Source organism: Chiloscyllium punctatum, chromosome 27 (genome assembly GCF_047496795.1).
Source record: "Chiloscyllium punctatum isolate Juve2018m chromosome 27, sChiPun1.3, whole genome shotgun sequence".
Classification (NCBI taxonomy): Eukaryota; Metazoa; Chordata; class Chondrichthyes; order Orectolobiformes; family Hemiscylliidae; genus Chiloscyllium; species Chiloscyllium punctatum.
In genome coordinates this window covers 34,305,071-34,326,488 of record NC_092765.1, presented here as the reverse complement: position 1 = coordinate 34,326,488, position 21,418 = coordinate 34,305,071, and the positions used below count along the sequence as shown (strand labels likewise).

At 39.7% G+C, this 21,418-nt stretch overlaps 1 protein-coding gene across 13 annotated transcripts in view; it reads right to left on the bottom strand.

Annotated features, from left to right (window-relative positions):
• LOC140453642 (zinc finger MYM-type protein 4-like) overlaps window positions 1-21,418 on the bottom strand; it is a 202,647-nt gene that overhangs the window by 63,288 nt on the left and 117,941 nt on the right. For 9 of the 13 annotated variants that reach the window (XM_072548508.1, XM_072548513.1, XM_072548510.1 and 6 more), the window contains 2 exons: window positions 15,962-16,927; window positions 6,935-7,002 (listed from right to left, as the gene is read on the bottom strand). In XM_072548508.1, the coding sequence (XP_072404609.1) occupies window positions 6,935-7,002; window positions 15,962-16,927 (1,034 nt within the window). The remainder of the gene's footprint in view (window positions 1-6,934; window positions 7,003-15,961; window positions 16,928-21,418) is intronic. The other 4 variants (XM_072548517.1, XM_072548518.1, XM_072548521.1 and 1 more) reach the window with 1 other exon arrangement.

Here is a 21,418-nt window from a genome sequence, read left to right as displayed (position 1 = left end):
CAACTTCTATACTCAATGCCCTGATGATGAAGGCCAGTGTGCCAAAAGCCTTCTTCACTGCCCTGTCTACCTCTGACTCCACTTTCAGGGAACTGTGAACTTGAACTCCAAGGTCCCTCTATTCCACCGCACTCCTTTAGACCCTACCATTCAACATGAAATTCCTACCTTGATCTGATTTTCCAAAATGCAAGATCTCACATTTATCTACATTAAACTCCGTGTGCCATTTCTTGGCCCACTTCCCCAGCTGATCAAGGTCCTGGTGCAATTTCTGATAACCTTCCTCACTATCTCCGATACCACCAATTCAGCGTCACTTGCAAACTTACTAATCATGCCTTTTACATTCTTATCCACATCACTGATATAGTTAACAAACAGCAACGGGCCCAGCACTGACTCGAAGTATGCCACTAGTCACGGGCCTCCAGTCCAACAAGCATCATTCCATGATTACTCTCTGCTTCCTACCATCAAGCCAATTGTGTATCCAATTTGCTAGCTCCCCCTGAACCCATATGATCTAACCTTCCAGAGCAGCCTACTAGTTGAGGTATTCATTTCATTGAAAATGATTGACCAATTTTATTCAACTTATTTTATGTTTTCAGCTTCAGAGCACAAACTCCATTGGATGGAAATTTGCTCCTGCTGACCAGCTGAAGCATAGGCCTTGAAAACATCTTAGCTTAACAGGATATTAGACACATATGCGGCTTTGAGGGGCTTGGAAGGAGTGTATTTGAAGTTATGTAAAAAGAAACATGGATTGAACCATATTATGGGAATAAACTACTGCAATGTTCTAGCTAGGGATATTTTATTTGAAATAGCAATTTGAATCCTTTCTAAAGTTGCGTACAATAAAATTTAGGTGTCCTGAAGTAAAGAAGCTCGTAAATTAATTTCAATCTGTTAAGATGGAATAATTACTTCAATTTCTACAAATAACTCAGTCCTGCTATATCACAAAATTATCTACATTTAAAATGGATTTGTCAAACTGTATTGGTGAAGTTTAAGAAAAAAGATCACAATGTAATTTGCTTACAATGATCTCCAGGTAAAATGATTATTTTCACTGATAAGCAGTCAAGTAGTTTTGAGGGCTGCCTAATTAAATTAAATTTTACACATTTCTTTCACACTATAGCTATGAACTTCTCAGAAAAGGAACCAAATAATTCATGGGAAAGTGATCTTTAAGTCAAACTGGCTGCTTACGCACCACAGACTTTTAAGCAAAGATCAGCTGTGAGCTGTTACATCCATTATTATTTTGCAGCAAAAAGATCAAGATATTAAATTAAAATTCAGTGGAAGAATATTAGAAGTATGTCTATATTAAGCCTAATAGGACTGCATGCTCTTGAAGCTGTTCAGTGTTTAAAATGTTGATGACCAGCACCATTTATTTTTTAATTTAATTTAATTATTCATTATAATTTAAATCTAAGTTCTTAATATGTTACCTTATCAGCTAAGGAAACATTTCTTTTTTACATTGCACAAACTGGTTAAATACAACTGGTCGGCACAAGCAATAAAGACCCTCATTTATATCGCACCTCATAAGTTACAAAGCATTTTTGAAGTGTCATTATTATTGTAATGCGGAGAAGGAAAAAAGCCAACGTATGCACAGAAAAGTCCCACAAACAGTATTGCGATAATGACCATATAATCTGCTTTGAGAATGTTGATTACTGGATAAATATTGCTCAGCAAGCTGGAGATAAGTCCCCTGCTAATCAAAACTGTGGCAAGCCTTGCTTATATGTCCACCTGAAGGGCCAGACAGGGTCGTAATGCAACATCTCCTGTTAAAGATGACATCTCCAGACGGACTCAGCACTCCCTCAAAGTGTTTAGGCTTGACTTGTGTGCTGAAATCATGGCTTGGTATAAGTAAGCTTCGCCAGTCAAGGAGGGAGAGGTCACAACCACAGTGAGATACAGCCTGAGTGAGTATACAATTCAGGGAATTTGGAGACAAATTGGGGGTTCTCTGCAGAGCGAAAGAGGTACTTGCTTTTGGTGTGGCTGACTTTTAACAGGATGAAATCCAGGATCAGGGACCCAGCACAAAAGTGTGACCTCACAGATAAACTGTCAGTTCATTGGTTGATCTTAGGAGCTAATTTGACGATTACAGGTTACTTTCAGATCAAAGGGAAATAGGGGAAATATTTACAAGATGCAATCTAAAAGAAGCGTACGAACTTTTTGACATTCAAATTAAGAATTAAGTAATTAAAATAGAGATGATGTGTTGTAACTGCTCAATGTGGGAACTGGTGGACCACATTACGGTTCATAGTCACTGTATGTAAAAAGTGTTGGAGGAATTCCAGCTCAGAGTTGATAAGCTGGAGTTTGAGTTTTGAATACAGCCACAAGTCAACGAGGGGCAAAGAGTTACTTGGACACTGTACAGGAGGCAGTCACAGCCCTTAGATTAACTACCTCAAATTCAATCAGTGGTCAGGGACAGGAAAATATGAGCCAGGTAGATCGATCCAGGATGTAATGCTGAAGGAGCCTCAGTGTTGAGCTTGTTTAACAGGTTTGAAATTCTTGCTCCCTATGTGGAGTGCTGGCGAATTGCATAACTAAAGCTGTGGATAAGTCTTTAAATTAAAAAGTGGTGTTGTGGTTTGGGATGGGGGGGTGGGGGGAGGAAGTTCTGCTGCATTGAAAATTATGGAGGAAGTTATGGGGTAGAACTAAGCAAAAGTTATTAAAGTTTCCACAACGAGTAATAGAACAAACAATATTTGAATGATCAGGAATCGAACTCCAGGTACAGCAGACAACCATGTGTGGAGGGGGGCAGTCAAAGGCCAACAAAAGGTGTTGTACTTAAGTACACAGAATATATGAAACAAGATAAATGAGGTTGTAGTGCAGAATTGAAATTGCCCCGTACAATGTTAGAGGTATCACAGATGTGACTGCAAGGGGATTAGGGCTGGGAACTGAATATCCAAGGATGTATGTCCTCTCGCAAGAACAGACAGATGGCCAGAAGGAGCAGGTTGCCATGTTAGTAAGGAATACAATTAAGTCGATAGCAGGAAGTAATACAGAGTCAGAAAGCTGAGATTTTGTGTGAGTAGAATTCAGGTCTCCCTGCAGTAGTCAGGATGTAGGGAAGAAACTAAATTGTGAGATAGAAAAGGCATTTAAGAAAAGCACGATTACAATAATCATGGGTACCGAGAAAATCAGGTTGATAGCAGACCTCTAGAAAAGGAATTTATGAAATGGCTATCGGATGGTTTTTTGTAGCAGCTTGTGGCACAGGCAATTCGGGATAAAGGGAGCTTAAATTGAAGGAACCTCTCAGGAGCTGTGATCTTAATATGATGGGATTCACCCTGCAGTTTGAGGAAGAAGCTGCAATCAGATGTAACAGTATAGTCAGTTCTGATATTTTCAAAGGAACCTCGATTATCCAAAGGACACAGTTGGGGAGCAATTTGTTCGGTAAATCGAATTCTGGATAATCGAATGCCGGATAACATAGTTTAGCCAAGTATCGGGACCATGCGATCTTGCCGGATAATCCGATATTCGGAAAATTGTATGCTGGATAATCAAGGTTCCTCTGTAATGCTATAAGTCCAGTTCCCGTGCAATCTCATATTATAAGAAAATCACACAATAATTGAGCCATTTAGACTAATGGGACCGGAATCGCATTGCAGCTAATATAGGCAAGGAAACTTGCATTCTGCAAATAACAGTTTAAATTCTTAAAGTAGGCTTGCTCGCTGAGCTGGAAGGTTCGTTCCAGACATTTCGTCACCATACTAAGTAACATCTTCGGTGGGCCACCGAATGAAGCACTGGTGGTATAGTCTGCTTTCCATTTATATGTTTGAGTTTGCTTGGGTTGGTGATGTCATTTCTTGTGGTGACATCACTTCCTATGGTAATGTCACTTCCTGTTCTTTTTCTCAGCAGGTGGTAGATGGGATCCAAGTTTGTTGATAGAGTTCCAATTGGAATGCCATGCTTCTAGGAATTCTCATGCATGTCTCAGTTTGGCTCTTCCTAGGATGGAAGTGTTGTCCCAGTCAAAATGGCGTCCTTCCTCATCCGTATGTACGGATACTAGTGAGAGTGGGTCATGTCATTTTGTGGCTAGTTGATGTTCATGTATCCCGGTGGCTAGTTTTCTGCCTGTTTGTCCAATGTAGTGTTTGTCACTACAGGAAATGACATCAATCCAAAGGAATCTCAAACATAAAGAGCAAGCGAGTTACACCACCAGTGCTTCATTCGGAGGCTCACTGAAGACGTTACCTAGTATGGTGACGAACCATCTGAAGACGAACCTTCCAGCTCAGCAAGCAAACCTATATCCAGAACCTCAACCTGAGCTACAAATCTTCTCAAAACTCACTAACAGTCTAAATTCTTCAACTGCGTTAAAAGCAATTCATATTGAGGAAACATACATTATAGTAAAACTGACTATTGTAATTTAGTCAAGGTAGCTACAAAGACGAGGGATGAGCTGGTCAGATTTAATTTGAAGGAGAACCGAGCAGGGAAGACAGTGGAGCAGCAATGGCAGTAGTTTCTGCGAGTCATTCGGGAAGCAAACCAGAAATTCACCTCAAGGTATAAATATACTTGTACAAGTATGGGGCAACCATGGCTGACAATGGAAGTCAGGGACAGCATTAAAGCAAAAGAAAAAGCATATAATGTGGTAAGCCAGAGGATTGAGAAACCTTCAAAAAATCAGTAGAGGATAACTAGAAAAGCAGTAAATGGGGAGAAGATGAAATATGACAGCAAGTTAGCAAGAAACATAAAAGATGATTGTAAGAGCTTTTCAAGCTATATAAGATAAGAGGCGGCAAGAGTGCCTATTGGACCACTGGAAAGTGTGGCTAGGGAAGTAGCCACAGGGAGCAAAGAAATGACGGAGGAACTGATTGAGGACTTTGCAACAATCTTCATGGTGAAAGATACCTTAGCATACAGAAACAGGAGAGTCAGCAGGCAGAGTGGAATGTCATAGCCATCACTAATGAGGTGCTGGCAAGCTGAAAGGTCTCGAGGTGGATAAATCACCCAGACTACATCCGTGAGTTCTGAACGAGAGTGCTGAGGAGACTGTAGAGACATTGGTGGTGATATTTCAGAAATTCTGGAGTCAGGAGGGTCTCAGAAGACTGGAAAATGGCTAATGTAGCTCCTGGTTCAGAAGGGAATCAGAAGATAGCAAATTATAGGCCGGTCAGTCTGACCTCAGTCTTTGGTAAGATTTGAGAGTCCATTATCATGAGATTGTGGACTATTTGGAAGTGCACAGTAAAATTGGGTTGAGTCAGCATGACTTCATCAGGTAGAAGTCATAGCTGACAAAACTGCTGGAATTCTTTGAGGTGGTAATGAGCAAGTTAGTAGAAGGATATCCAGTGGTTATGGTCTATTTGGATTTCCAGAAGCCTTTTGACAAAGTGCCACACAGAAAGCTGCTAAATAAGAACAAGGTGCTGGCATGGATAAAGGATTGGCTGATTGGCAGAAAGCAGAGAGTAGGGATAAAGTATACTTTTTTAAAATGGCAACCAGACTCGAGAAGAATTCCACGTGGCAGTGTTGGGACCACAACTATTGACTTTATACAATAACGAAGGAACCGGACAAAGGAACGGAGTGAATTGTTACTAAGTTAGGGAGTGTTGAAGAAGTGGAGAGGCTGCAGAAGGATTTGGATAGGCCTGGACTGTGCGCAAGGAAGTGGAAGATGGGATACATTGTGGGAAAATGTGAGTTTATGCACTTCGGTGGGAAGAATAGAGGCACAGATTCTTTTCTAAAGGAGGAAATGTTTCAGAAATCTGAAGCACTACGGGACATGGGAGGCCTAGTTCAGGATTCTAATATTAACATGTAGGTTCAGCTGGCAATTAGGAAGGGAAATGCAATGTTTACATTTATTCCAAGAGGGCTAGACTACAAGAGCAAAGATATTCTGCTGAAGGTGTATAAGGCTCTAGTCAGATTGCATTTGGAATACTGGGGGCAGTTCTGGGCCCCATATCTAAGGATGGATATGCAAGCATTACAGGACATCCAAGTTAGATTACAAGAATGATCTCAAAGATGAAGGATTTGTCACATTTGGTGTGCTTGAGGACTATGGGTCTGTACTCGATTGAATTGAGAAGGATATGGGGAAATTCTGATTGAAACGAAAGAATACTGAAAGGCTTGGATAGAATGGATGTGGACAAGATGCTTTCACTCATAGGAGAGACTTTCCCGAGGACACAGCCTCAAAGAGAAGAGATGACCCTTTAGAACTCAGATGAGAAGGATCAAGGGTGTTTAATCTTGGGACTCATTGCCACAGAGGGCTGTGAAGGCCAAATCACTGAGTGTATTTAAGACAGAGATAGATAGGTTCTTGATTGGTGTGGGGATCAAGGTTTATGGGAAGAAGGCAAGAGACTAGGGTTGAGAAACAGATCAGCCATGATCAAATGGCAAAGCAGACTCAATGGGCTGGTGAGTTGATGCTGCTCCTATATTATGGTCTTATAGTGTTGGGACTTGTACCCATAACTAGTGTCCTTTGTAAGTCACCCAGCAGTTTGAGTTCTGTGTATGCTGATCAGCACGTCAAGACATTGATATCTGGCTTCAGAAATCACTGCCATGCACATGCCTCAAAGGCATGCACAATGGAAAAAAATGAAGTGGGTTATTTTGCCTATACCCTACCAATTCAGGTAAACGTGCTACTAATTGAGCCACAGCTGAGACTTGAGGGAAATAAAGTAATAGGAGAAGTAAAAGCATGTTAAATTAGACAATAGGTAGAACTTCAACACAAAATTAAGTTAGAATCAGATCAATGTGGGTCAATTATGCAAAAAAACTTGATAGTAATGCCTTTTCTTACCACAGTAGCTGCTGTTATTGCTGTTATAGTTGCTTCTGATTCAATTCCATCAATGTCTTGTGTTTCATCTAATTGTAAAAAAAAAGATTTTAATAACGCATCAAGCTTGCAACTAAGAATAAATTTCAGGATTATATCTGACTGCAACTATTTTGTCCCTCTCTAACAATAGCTGCTGCTGGTTTTTAATCGTGCATCTCAGTCAAGATGACAAACATTTCCATTAAATTTTACATTTAACAAATTTCAGGACTTTGCAAAATCATTAGAGGCTGCCTGCACACTTCATCCATGCTAATTATGTTACTGCACACCCTTGATTAATTTCGAATGTGTTTCGTTATGCTTTCATTTATGGATAAACACATCTGGCCATAGTAGCAATGATATGAACCTACACAGAATATGGACAAACCACTCAATAAAGAATAGTGGTCAAGTTTCCCATTGATGGAAAAAAACCTTGGATCAGAATGCTAAAATTTATTAACCACAGACTAACAAAATAAGAATTATGAGACACACTGATTTAAACCTTACAAAGACCCACGTCCTTTGAAGTTCTGAAGCAGGGTCAATGTATCTGAACCGCTGACTGCTTTCTCTGCAAAGTTGGTGAAAGACCTGTTGAGTTTCTCCAGCTATTTCATTTTTTGTTTCAGATTTTCAACAGATGCAGCTCTTAATTTTTCATTTAGTGGCTTTGAATACAGCTGCTCAAAAACATTGCAACTTTCAAAGCAGACAGGAATATGGCATAAAGGGTCATATTTAGAATTTCTCATCAAATTTCCAGATCCTGTGAAGCTGTGCAGCTATCGCTACTACCTCCCATACATCTGATGTGCAACTTCACAGAAGGATCAGAGAAAATGTCTGAATCATTTATTTTAAATCACTGAACGCATGAACAAATCCTTTAAGTGTGCAACACAAGCTGTTGCCATTTACACTTTGCAAGTTGCTTCCTTGGCCAGGCCAACATAGCCTGTGGGGAAAGCCATTGCATGGAAATGACAAAGAGAATGAGCAAGCCATCTGAAAAGTGTACATTCTCTGCTGGAACTGTGAGTAAACCCCACAGAGCTTTTGCTCAGTTGATGCGCTCTAAGTTTAAAATTCTTTTGGGAGTAAATCGCCACCTACTCATGTACCTGTCAATGTTGTTTTCCAAAGGAATCTCTTTCACAGAAAATGTGTGTGTGAACTTAACACACATTTATAATGCTAATTACAACATCAATTCATGAATACAGTAAAACGATTACTCAAACAAAACAAATACAGCCCTAACAACATGATGGTACAAATCAAATCACCAGAACCAAATTATTTCTCTTTTTTTTCTGTTTAGTATTTCTCTGAGAAATCAAGTAATGGGTGCTGGTAATGAAGTGCAAAGTACTGAAATTATCCTAGAAAGTGCAAAGGCAAAAAATCAAGCTACTTTAAGGCACCAGAGAATATCACTAAGTAGCTGCAAGGCCTCAGTTAGGAACAGTACGAGGTTGCTGTCTCCATTCTTCCTTCCTTATCTGTGGCAAAATATCTGACCTCCACTTGTTACTTCCTTGACGCAGTAAAACTTTTATATAGCCACTTGTGAGAGAATATTCTAAAGACTGATTTCAGTTTCTAGAGTTTACAAGTCATAAAGAGTTTTTGGGTCTTGCCTCGAAATGCCAACAAAATTTCAGTTAATGATTTTGCTGCCAGTAGTAATGTGTGCAGATCAGTCAAATGAACTCCAGAAACTGGTTTATGGCCTCAGGTTTCCCAACATTCGGATTAAAATTGTACCAGCATCGAGGTAAAATCAAAATACTGGAGAAACTCAGCAGTTCTGGCAGCATCTGTGGAGAGAACATAAAAACATTGGAATTGGGAGCAGTTCAACCCTTGAGCTTGTTCCACAATTTGATGCGATCATGGCAAACAATATTAAGTACTGAAGAGGGGACATATCGGGCTTTATTTCTCTCTCCACAGATATTTCCAGCCAGCTGGGTTTCTTCAGCACTTTTTGCTTTTATTCTTGATCTCCAGCATCCACAGTACTTTGCTTTTACACCATCATTGTGATGCCATAAGACTGACTAAGAATTATAAACATGAATATCACAAAAGACAATCACTCCTATACTGTATCATGTGCCATCTAATTTACCTTGGTTTATACAGAACATTAATAGACATATACATAATAAATTGAGCAACAAATCAGTGATAAATATAACGATCTACTTTGGAGTGATTGAGCTCTCAAAATAACATGCTCGGATCAGACAGGCAAGTGGATTTTGTGCATTTATATTTCTGACAATTATGTGTAAAGCTGCCGCAAAGGAAATAATTTACTTGTAATAAATGAAAGTATGGTCATCTGAAACAATCTAAATGTTTATTGCTTCTGCTCTTATTATAGGAAAAAAGGCACTAGTGACTGGAAAAACAAAGGCATCTCACAACAACATAAATTACAGCTGTATTTTCACAGCTACATTTATTGGCCACCTAAGAATGGAGTTCAATTAATGTACATTTGTCAGCCAACCAATAATTTACCAGTGCACCGCTCAAAGACTATCGATTAAGTGGAAAACTGAACAGTGAATCACAAAGTGGAATAAGCGTGGTACTAGAAACAGAACAGTTAGTGAGACAAACCATGCAGGGGTGACAGGCCATAGTGTGATTTTAAGCAGGGATGGAATTCAGACAATTTGCTATCAAGTTCAACGCCTGAAAACAGGTCATCAATCTGTACTGGGTTTGACAAAATTGAAAATGTGGAATATGCAAAGTTACTGATACTCACAGGCTTCATCCCATTCCTCCAAATGTTCCTAAATCCATAAACATTTTAGCTATGATCTTGTAATAATAGCTGAAGGGTTAAATAGCTGGAATAAAGTTGCAATACTGACACAGTAGGAAGATCAAAATTGTCTAAGGTTTTATCGATCATTGGTCTCAGTGCATCAAGCAGATTTACCCTGTAGTTGACAACTAGCTGTGTAAACATCACACACCACGAATATCCCATTAATTTATTTTTAAAATCAAGAGACTTCTAACATTATTTTGCTTGTCAATTATTTAATATAATTATTTTCACAAATTAAAGCAGAACCAACTTCTTACCACATTTCCCCTCCATTCCTTTAAGGTATTTTTACGTCACAAAGTATTCCTTTAATAATAAAAAATACCATACATACTTGAGTAATTATCAAATTAATTTAAAAATCGACCCCCTATTTTTGGCCAAATAACCTGGAATTTTCCATACATCTCATGTAAAAGCTGACCCTAGTTCTTCACTGATAACAGATTAACATTTATGAGTCAGCGTGCTGGCCGTCATGTACCACTCCAGCTTTCCAGTCTGCCGGTTGTTCCGCTCCGCTCCCAGTCTTCCAGTCGGCTAGCTGTTGTGTTCCACTCCGGGTTTTCAGAATTACCACAATTCATTTTTCTTTCTTTGTTTAGAGATCAATTTTTTTAGATTCCCTATCGTGTGGAAACAGGCCCTTCTGCCCCACAAGTCCACACCGACCCTCCGAAGAGTAACCCACCCAGACCCATTTCCCTCTGACTAATGCACCTAACACTATGGGCAATATAACATGGCCAATTCACCTGACCTGCACATCTTTGGACTGTGGGAGGAAACCCACGCAGATACGGGGAGAATGTGCAAACTCCATACAGGCAAATCGCCCAAGGCTGGAATCGAACCTGGGACCCTGATGCTGTGAGGCAGCAGTGCTAACCACGATCCACTGTGCCGCCAATTGGGCTTCTGCTAATGTATGGTATGAATTTTGATCGCCATGAATTTTAGTCCCTCAAAAGTAGGATCCATGTAACAGTCAACCCCATAAATTTAACCTTACAAAGTAGTCAAAAAATTTGACTATTACTTGAGTATATACAGTAATATACTGTACACTACACTTTTGTCTTGATTCTATGCCCAAGATCTCACTTCAAAGAATCATAATATAGAACAGTGGAGACAAGAAATAGCAAAGGAACATCATTGGTAGGAGGTTAACAGCCCCCTACACCAAAAGTAGCTACATTATCAGACCAAGCATAAATCAAGAAATAATGGGCACTTGTAAGGAATCTACTTAAATAATCATGGAAGATTTTAATCTCCCTATGGATTGGATGAATCAAATAGGCAAAGGTAACTTGGGAGAGGTTCTTCCAGCGTATTCAGGGTAATTTCTTAGTACAGTGCATTTTGGAACCTGCCAGGTCTAGAATAGCCTGTTCCCCAGTTAAGTGTAATGAGGCAGCATGAATTTAAGGATGTCTCGGGAAGATGCTGATAACACAAGAATTTAACGTTGAGGTTCAGGACTAAAACTATGTCTTCAACTTTAATGAAAGCAATTGCAAGGGCACGAATACTGAGTTGGCTAAAGTGAAATAATAAAATAGGTTAAAGCTGAGACAGGAAAGCAGTGTCAGATATTTAAGAATATTTCAGTACTCTCAACAAATTTTACTGAGAAAGAAATATGCTATAAGAAGAATGCATTATCCAACAGTTAGCTAAGGAAATTATGGGGTGATAACGAATCAAAAGGAAACAAATGTACAATGCTGTGAAGATTCATGCTAAGCCAGATGATGAGAAATTAACAATGGATGGCTAAAAAGGAGTTGAGAGAAAACCAGCAGCAGCATCTGTATGTCAAAAGAAAAAAAGTGAAATAAATCCTTTAGCAGGTTAGGCCAGGGAATTAATAATTGCAAACAAAGAAACTGTAGACTGCAAGGTAATACAGAATAGATGTTAGGAAAATGAGAAATGTAGAGGTACAGAAGGAGGTTGGTTTCATGTCAAGAGATCTCCAAAGGTAGCGAAGCAGATAGATTGACCAGTTAAAAAAGCATACAAGATACAGTTCATGATTAGTCAAGGCACAGAAGAGAAGAAAGGTTATTCTAGAACTGTACAGAAACTAACGAGACTCAAGTTAGAGCTCTGTAGACAATTCTGATGGCCACATTACCGGAAGACGGTGATCATACGAAAGAGGATATAAAAAAGATTTTAAATACGGAGACAGACTTGATAGGTTTGGGATAATTTTCTTTGGAACAGATGGTGAAGAGAAATTTAGTTAGTGTGAATCAATAAGACCTAGACAGAATGTACAAGAAAGATCTATTTTCATCAACAAAGAGGTCACTGGCCTGCAAACAACATTTAAAGTATTTAGAAGAATTAAAGGGGAGTTGAGTTTTCTTCACCTTGAGCCTGAGATCCTTCTGGAACTCACTAACTAAAAACGTGGCTGAGGTTAAAACCCCTTTTGTGTACAAGTAGGATTTTGGTGTGCACTTAGAGTCATAGAGATGTACAGCATGGAAACAGATCCTTCGCCCATGCCGACCAGATATGCCAACTCAATCTAGTCCCACCGACCAGCACCCGGCCCATATCCCTCCAAACCCTTCCTATTCATATCCCCATCCAAATGCCTTTTAAATGTTGCAATTGTACCAGCCTCCACCACTTCCTCTGGCAGCTCATTCCACACACCTACCACCCTTTGCTTGAAAAAGTTGCCGATCTTTTGTATATCTTTCCCCTCTCACCCTAAACCTATGCCCTCTAGTTCTGGACTCCCTGACCCCAGAGAAAAGACTTTGTCTACTTATCTTATCCACGCCCCATATGATCTTGTAAACCTCTATAAAGTCACTCCTCAACCTCCGGCGCTCCAGGGAAAACAGTCCCAACCTGTCAGCCTCTCAGTATAAATGTGTGTTAAGTTCAAATCCTCCAACCCTGGCAACATCCTTTTAAATCTTTTCTGAACCCTTTTAAGTTTCACAACATCTTTCCGATAGGAAGGAGACCAGGAATGCACACAATGTTCCAACAGTGGCCTAACCAATGTCCTGTAGAGCCGCAACATGATCTCCCAACTCCTGTACTCAATACTCTGACCAATAAAAGAAAGCATACCACATGCCTTCTTCACTATCCTATCTACCTGCGACTCCACTTTCAAGGAGCTATGAACCTGCACTCCAAGGTCTCTTTGTTCAGCAACACTCCCTAGGACCTTACCATTAAGTGTATAAGTCCTGCTAAGATTTGCTTTCCCAAAATGCAGCACCTCGCATTTTTCTGAATTAAACTCCATCTTCTACTTCTCAGCCCATTGGCCCATCTGGTCAAGATCCTGGTGTAATCTGAGGTAACCTTCTTCGCTGTCAACTACACCTCCAATTTTGGTGTAATCTGCAAACTTACTAACTGTACCTCTTATGCTCACATCCAAATAATTTATATAAACAATGAAAAGGAGTGGACCCAGCACCGATCCTTGTGACACTCCATTGGTCACAGGCCTCCAGTCTGAAACCCTCCATCACCACCCGCTGTCTTCTACCTTTGAGCCAGTTCTGTATCCAAATGGCTAGTTCTCCTTGTATTTTGTGAGAGTTGAAGTGTTCCAACTAGCAAAGCCATGAACCAAGAGCGGAAAGTCAGATTCAGCAGAATAACTCTTACTTGGCTGGCACAAACCTTTGTCACTACAAATCCCTATGATCTGGAATTTATTTTTTTGCTGCTGACTGAAATTACCTGATCAAATACTGTCCTGGGAAGAACTGCTGAAACATAGGCCTAAATACTATTGCTGGGAAGCTCTTTCCTATGATGTAAACTGTAGTATTTATATACGTTTTGATATTATTTATCATAACCTTGGGTTTCTGGTTTTTGAATTACTAAAGGTGAAGTTAATCTGAAGCTGTGGTGTTTCTGTTTAAATTAGTCTCGAGACTTAGCATTAGAATGAATGAGTTTTGTGCACGAATAATGGAACTTGTTAATTTTAGGTGGCTTTGCAACCCAATAAGGAAAATAATGGGGTCTCAGGTTTTTTTTTAGTTTTCTGGAACTTTTTTTTTAAATTCAAGGAAAACATCTATAGTTGGAAGGGGGACTTCGAATTTTACTTTGAATGGGGTAGTCCTTTGAAGTCTTCAGAATAGGAAGGCTACAGAGTCCAGTGTTCCTAAGAGGGAAGGATACATTGAGAAATATGTTACCTTAGAGTAAAGAGCTAATGGTAGTTGCAGAAGAGAAGTGTTGGGATAAAACCTGGAAAAAGGCATTTCAAACTGAATACATTTAAGTTGGTCTGTAGCAGCTCCAGGAAGAAGTTACCTTCATATTCAATCAAAAAACTGAAGTCGCAAGTGACCTAAACACAACAAGGTGTCAAAAAAAAGGGACTCTGGCAAGTATTGTGTGAATGCTATTTTGGACCCTTTACAAGGTTTGCTTTGGGTACTATTAATGTTTTGTTCCTTTTCAACTTATAAAGAAGTGTTGTGGGATCATGGAATTGTACTTTTACTCTATTTAAAACTCTTTGAGCTTGAACTACAAGTAGATATTTTGGATTATCCTTTTCATCTTCATTTCTGTTGCAAATAAACATCTGCTTTATTGTTAAAGCAAAATCTGCTGCATTGTGTGATGCTTCAACAAGACACCACTTTGATCCAGCAAAAACAAAATCAAAATATGAGCTACCAACAGGTTTCCATCTGGGGTCTGATGTGTCCGATAATAACAGCTACTGGGATCATTACATTATTCATGTACTTCCTTCTGTCATGTCCATTACAACTGCAAATCCATAACTTCAGTTGATAAAAACAAAGCATGGATTCTCCTGCTCATTTTTCAAGTGGATCACACTTGTTGACTGAAAATATTAATGTTTGGCTTAGGCATTGGAGGTGTGGTCCTTTATATTAAGCAATGACATTAATTATTCAATGTTCAAGGACTTCCAAAATCACTTCTGCCTTCAAAGTACATGGCTGTCTCAAAATTCTTCTGCCCGAATACTACAAAAAACTAGTTATGAAAAGTTTTTGTTTCTCCCCAGCATCCACTGCTTCCTACTTACTTTGGAACACCATAAGGAAACTGCTGGCTAATGAATTTCTAAAAATGAAGAAATGGACTTTGTAGCATCATTCATGATACCAGGATCATTCGAAGTGCTTCAGAACATGAAGTCATTCTGAAGGGCAGTCACTGTTATAATGTATAAAAGCACAACAGCCAATGCACACACAGTGAAGTCAGACAATGAGATGATGAATTACTAGATTTTGGTTAAAGGAGTTCCTCTGGTCTTCTAACAGTGACAAGTAATCTTCCCATTCCATCTTAGGGCCATGGTTTGAATTTAATGTTACAAGCAACAGTTTCAACAGTGCTGGATCTTCGTACTGAACAGTCAGTGCAAATTGTGTGCTCAAGTCTGTAGAGTGGTACTTAAACCCTCAACTTCATTCCTCAAAAGGTGAGAATACGAATACTAAAAGATTCAGTGGTTATACTCAACCAAATGAAAGACAGCAAGTGTGCTCGAATGAACATCAACATTCCACAAGCTTACTGATATGAATTGATCGTACACTTGTACATTTCATGTATTAAGGTTTTCTCATTCCTTATGAAATGAACATTATTTTAAAACCATATATCGATGGTGCTGCATCTAGCCACATTAAATAAACTAACTTTTGTAAAGTGAACACAAAACAATCTGCCCTATTACAGCCTATTGAGAAAGTAAGCCTCAAAATTCTCTGATGCAACCCAGAAAATAAACACATGCTATCCAAAGTAAGAGGAGGTGACATAGAACTAATGCTTTCCATATATAATTGAAAGCTTCTCAATAATTCCTTACAAACTATTGTTTAAAAACTTATTTTTTTAAATTGCAAAGTTTTTACAACACAGTGATTGTTCCAATTGTCATCTCTTCTCCTCTGAAGCTTTTCGATCTTGCAAGAATTAATAAATAGTGAAAAGAAGTGCAAGTTATGATTCATTCCTCAAAACAGAGGTGAAGACCAATACTGCAACAACTTTTTCTGACTAAGACCTGATGACTCTCTTTAATCTAGGATTGGGACATGTGCAGCTTCATACTACGTCTTATTTTTGGAACGAACCTGCAGATAAATCTTCATGCCGAGGCACTTTCCGATTTTTTTCAATTTTTCCTTTATCCAGGACTTCAGTCCTTGCAGATTCCCCATGTCTTTCCACAGCCCCTCTCGCAAGACAGTCAACCATTGTTGGCAAACAATCTTTAATTGCTAACCTTGTCTCTGACATAAAGTCTTTCTTTTCTGATCTTTTCATTGGAAATCCAACAGATTCTTTCAGGATAACTGATTTGCGTAATAATGCAGCAGATTTTTCATCTTCACCCACAGTGAGCTTACTTCGTGCTCTCGAAAGAGCATCTCCATTTTCAGCAATATTAAACAGTTCCGTTTTATGCAAAGTCAAATTACTTTCATTGTCATTACATAAAGTTGTTTTGTGAATGTCCCGATTCTCATCTTCACATTCAAAGCGCCTGTCACAATCATTTAACTGCAAGTCCTTCTCAAAACTGTTCGCACCATCTGATGCATAGTCATCGTGTTTGTTTTCAATTGGCTGCTTTCTATATTTTAGCTCATCAAGCTCAGTCTTCCTCCTCTTTTCCTCAGCTTCACTAAATACGCCCTGTTCAATTCCATTTCCATCTTGAAAATTATCACTAAGAGTAATTTGGTTAGTTTGAGAGTGCTGAATCCTTGGACTGTCCACTGGATCAAAATCAACTTCATTGTCATTATCTTCCCCTAAAGGCACAGCAACAAGTTCACTTGAGCTCATATAATCATTCTGATCTTCATCCAGAGAATGTCCTCTTTGTAATAAAGTTTGCTCTTTATTTTTAAAAGCATCACTCTGCCTCCCAAATGAGTCACTCTGACCAAAGCTACTTTCATTCACAGTCACAGACAGTTCAAGTCTTCTCTCAGCTTTAGCTCGATTGGTTGTGCTGAAGTCTAGTGCCTCAGGAGAAGAGTCTCTGGATAGGACTGGTTGCCAACCACCTTGAGTATCCATTTCATCCTCACCTAAGAGGAGAGAAGAAAGAGCATTATATTTAGATAGTGTCAATGAGCTTAGATGAAATGCTTATTTATAAACATCCCACTTTCAACACTTCATTGTCTAAGCCTCTATTGCCAGTGTGTCTGATGGCAATCCATTGGCACTAGCCAAAACCTGGCACTCTGCGCCAAAGAAAAAGTACAGTGCAATCCTCAAACCTTGAAGTTCCAAAACACTCTCCTGGTCTCATCCCAGATTTGATAGCCTTCTATCCAAAGGCAGCCTGCCTGGTTTACAAACATTTTTATAAGCCCCACTCCAGTCGTGAATTCAAGTTCTTTCAAGACATATACTCCGTTTCCATAATCCTGGCATCACCTTTTAAAAACTAAACTCATTATTGCTTTAAAATTATGGACTAATCTATACAAAATGCTTAATTTGAAAATACGCAGAGACAGAGCTAAGTGTAATTTTGAACAAGTCAACATGGCCTACAATAACAGCAGAAACTGTAAAGGATAATTACATGGACGAGAAAAGCACATTGGAAGAGTCAGTGAAGAAAAATTCGCAAAAGCAGCCGACTGGAATGGATAAAATTGAGGATTATGGTTTATTTATCGTCACTTGCATTTTACTGTGAATATTACAGCAAAATACAGTGAAAAGCTTCACTAGTTGTCAGAATCCAGCACCTTTTTGAATAATATAATAACAAGGATAGAAATTTTCCGATTTTTTTAGATTTTAGATTTTATTGTCACGTGGCCATGGCCGAGAACAGAGGTGCAGGAGTACAGAGAGAAGTGTATAATGTCGCCACATATGGCACCACCTTATGTACCAAGGTACCTCGGTAAAAGTGCTGAAGTATTAAGAAATGAGTGTTAAAAAATTAACCATTACTTCAGAAAATAGAAGAAAAGTAAAGTAGGTAATAGTTGACACTAGAGCCTTTCATAGTTTAAACTAGGAAAGCAACAGAAGTTAAAAATTCAACAGTCTTTGGAGTCCTCTGCTAATCTCACTGTGCTGTGTTCTCAATGATGCAGCTACTGTGACCGTCGCTGTTGCTGAAACGCCTGCCTCTCCGATCTCCCCTGGGTGCCTTAGGAATGTGCCTGTCAGGATCCACTCGCAAATGGATCGAGACACCACCACAAGCCACAGAGAGACCACTGAGAGTTGCCACAAGTTGCCAAGAGATCAAAGGAGTAAGCAAAGAGGAAAAGAAGGAAACAAAAGGAGCTCCAATTGGAGCATCCTACTCCATCGCATCACCAGCCCCACTAACGTAAAGGTTGCTCACTTTCAACGCCAGCTCTTCGCCTCTGGGCCTACCACTGTTGAAACCACAACCCTGGCACCACTGCCACCTCAGTGACACCAGGAGCTCCTGACCTGGGAATACCATGTTGCCACCGCTGTACTTGTTACCTCATCAACGCCAGGAGTCCTCACTTTGGGCCTACTGCAACTAGAAGTTCCTAGCTCTATTGCCAGACCAGGGTGCTGCCTCGTCAAGAGTATTCCCACTGGACACCCTCCTGAGATGTCACTTTGCTGGCACCTCAATCTTGAAAAGTTCACGGCAGCCATCACTGGAGGAGTTTTGCTGCCATCTCCATGGCCAGGAAAAGCTACTATTCTGTGCATAGGCCGCTCAAGCTGCCACGCCAATTTTGCCAACTAACCCACCAGAAAAGGGACAGCATGGTGGCTCAGTGGTCAACACTGCTGCCTCACAGCACCAGGGACCCAGGTTAGATCCCCATCTCACGCGACTGTCTATGTGGCGTTTGCACATCCTCCCCGTGTCTGCGTGGGTTTCCTCCAGGTGCTCTGGTTTCCTTCCACAGTCCAAAGATATGCAGGTCAGGTGAATTGGCCATGCTAAATTGTCCATTGGTGCATTGGTCAGAGGGAAATGGGTCTGGTTGGGTTATCCTTCAGAGGATCGGTGTGGACTTGTTGGGCCAAAGGACCTGTTTCCACACTGTAGGGAATCCAAAATAAAAGGCTTGCAAAGAAGAACGGGGAAAAGAAAATGGAATCAAGAGAAGTAAAAAGAAAAAAAGAAAAAAAAAGTATGCAGGAGCAGATGAGCCCTGAGCAAGAGGTACAGCCCCGCTACTCTACCACCATCTTGAATTTCGCACTTCCTTAACGTTTTGTAATAGATTTAATATTCCAATATTACATGGTTGCATTATTACATTACATACTAATATTAACATTTTAGACATTAATATGGATTTCAATTTTCTAATTTTGGGATTTAAGTGACAAATAAGGTGACAGCCATGCTCTTTTCAGCTTCTGACATCAGTCGAATCTTTCAGCTAAAATAGTACACAGCAGCCACTGCTCACTGATGGTATTTCCACATGCAAATGTTGCCTTTTTCCCAGTGTTCGATATTGAACTCTTGCTGTCCAACACTTGATTTGAGATGGCCTGGATTTTACATTCTGTTGCCATCATCACTATTTTTGAGTACAATTTTACTAGATTAAAAACTTCCCCGGATTAGCAGAAACAGATTTCCCTAGAAAGTGTGAACACTTAACTGAAGAAACCAAAAGCTTTGCAAATACCAACTGTTCTAAAGAAGAAATTGCCAAAAGACGTCAAAATCTCAGCAAAGATCTGAACAAAGCAACTAGTTTTAGTGATTCATGGACATACAGACAAAAAAATTGGAGGAGACAAGGCTATTCAGCTCCTTGAACCTGTTTTGTCATTTCTTAAGATCATGGCTAATCTGACTGTGGCCTCACCGCTACTTGCTGATCTTACCTGACACCTTGTGACACTTATCAAACCAGATTCTAACAGAATGACTTATCAATGCTCACTGGAAGAATATTCCACAGGCAAATTACCCTTTGAACTTAAATGAGGGTCCCTTATTTTTAAACTGTGTCATCCAGTTTTACTTTCTTTTTCAGCAACTCTGTATCAAGCCCCCTCTGAGTTTTACATGTTTCATTAAAATCACATTTCATTCTTTTAAATATCAAAGGATACAGCATAGATCTTTTTAACCTTCACGTGATAACTCCTTCATCCCGGGAATCAGTTGAGTAAATCTTCTCTGTACTGCTTTGTTGTCATTGTATCCTTTTAAGTATAGAGATGAAAAATGTAGTGCCTCCAACTCTTTGCACAATTGCAGTAAAACTTCCCTGCTACTGCATTTAATTCCCCATTGTAGTAAATGGGACCCAACTCCCTTCATGCCGACCAGAACTCTTATCAAGAAAGAAAATTCCAATTTGTCTTTCTCAGATCTGAAGTCAGTGATCTCAAACTTGGATATCACTGAAGGGCTCGGAGACCACAAGAAGTAGGCTTGCAGCCCTGCCCAACTTCACCGCCACCCATCCCTTGCCCCATCTCACAGCTCCACAAGCCCACCTTCCCCACCCCCTCCAAGGAATTCAAAAGCACCTAAATAGTTAACTAAAACAGCTAACTACATCAACAAATATCCTCTCATTAACATGTCACTGTCTGTGAAAATTTTCTGTTTGCAAATACATTGCATGGTTCCAAGAAAACAACCACAAAAACTCATAAGGACTTGATTGGATGGTAAGCAGCGAGGTTGTCAAAGTTGAAATAGAAATGCAAGGCCATCTTTGTCAAATCATATTAAATATTTTACAGAACATTTCTATTGTACTAGAGAATGCAACTTTGTATTGTTCAACCTGCAACACTTGCCTATTGTTCAATGAGAAAGGAGTTTAACTTAAAAACGTACATATAGACATGACTCGGATGGCCTAACTAGGCGAAATATCAAGGTTCCAGGAAGACAAAGGCAAATCAGTCAATCTTTGCTGCTTTGGTGGAGAAGTTTCCAAGCTCCCTTGACTAAAGTTGTCAGGAGCTCCTTTCTCCTCGTAAAGCCACCCATGGTGCCAAAGTCCAGAGTGCTGCTATAGCAAGTGAAGTTCAAAAAGTACTCAATAGCAGGACAGACAAAGATTATGCATATCACAAGTTGCGAAGGAAGAAAGCTGATGCGGCATGGTTGGCTAACCAGTCAATATCATGTGTGCAGTTATGGGACTGCAAGTTCATGTTAAGTGAAGACATGCACAGAAGTCTACCAGGGTCCATTGCCAAGTCCTGTGACAATGGTGAATTAGCAATAGAGACAAGGCTGTGAATCTTGGCGATCCGAAGCTGCACAGACTTGAAGGTTACTGGACGCCTGTCTTGGGTCAGACTATCTTCAGGCAACATCATTGGTAACTGAGCCACTGACCCTCTGCTCACCATAAATGACGGAGTCTAGAAAAGTTACCCAATAAATAGCCTGTTCCACCTTCGGCTGGTTGGGGAACCTTACCGCGCAGCATCATTGTTGTGGTCAAAGAAAACAAATTCTGAATTTTGCAACTAACAATCTTAGAACACAAAAGAATAGTGATTGCCCAAACAGAAGAACTACAATCATATTATTATCAACTACAAAACTCAAAATGTGACAATTGTAT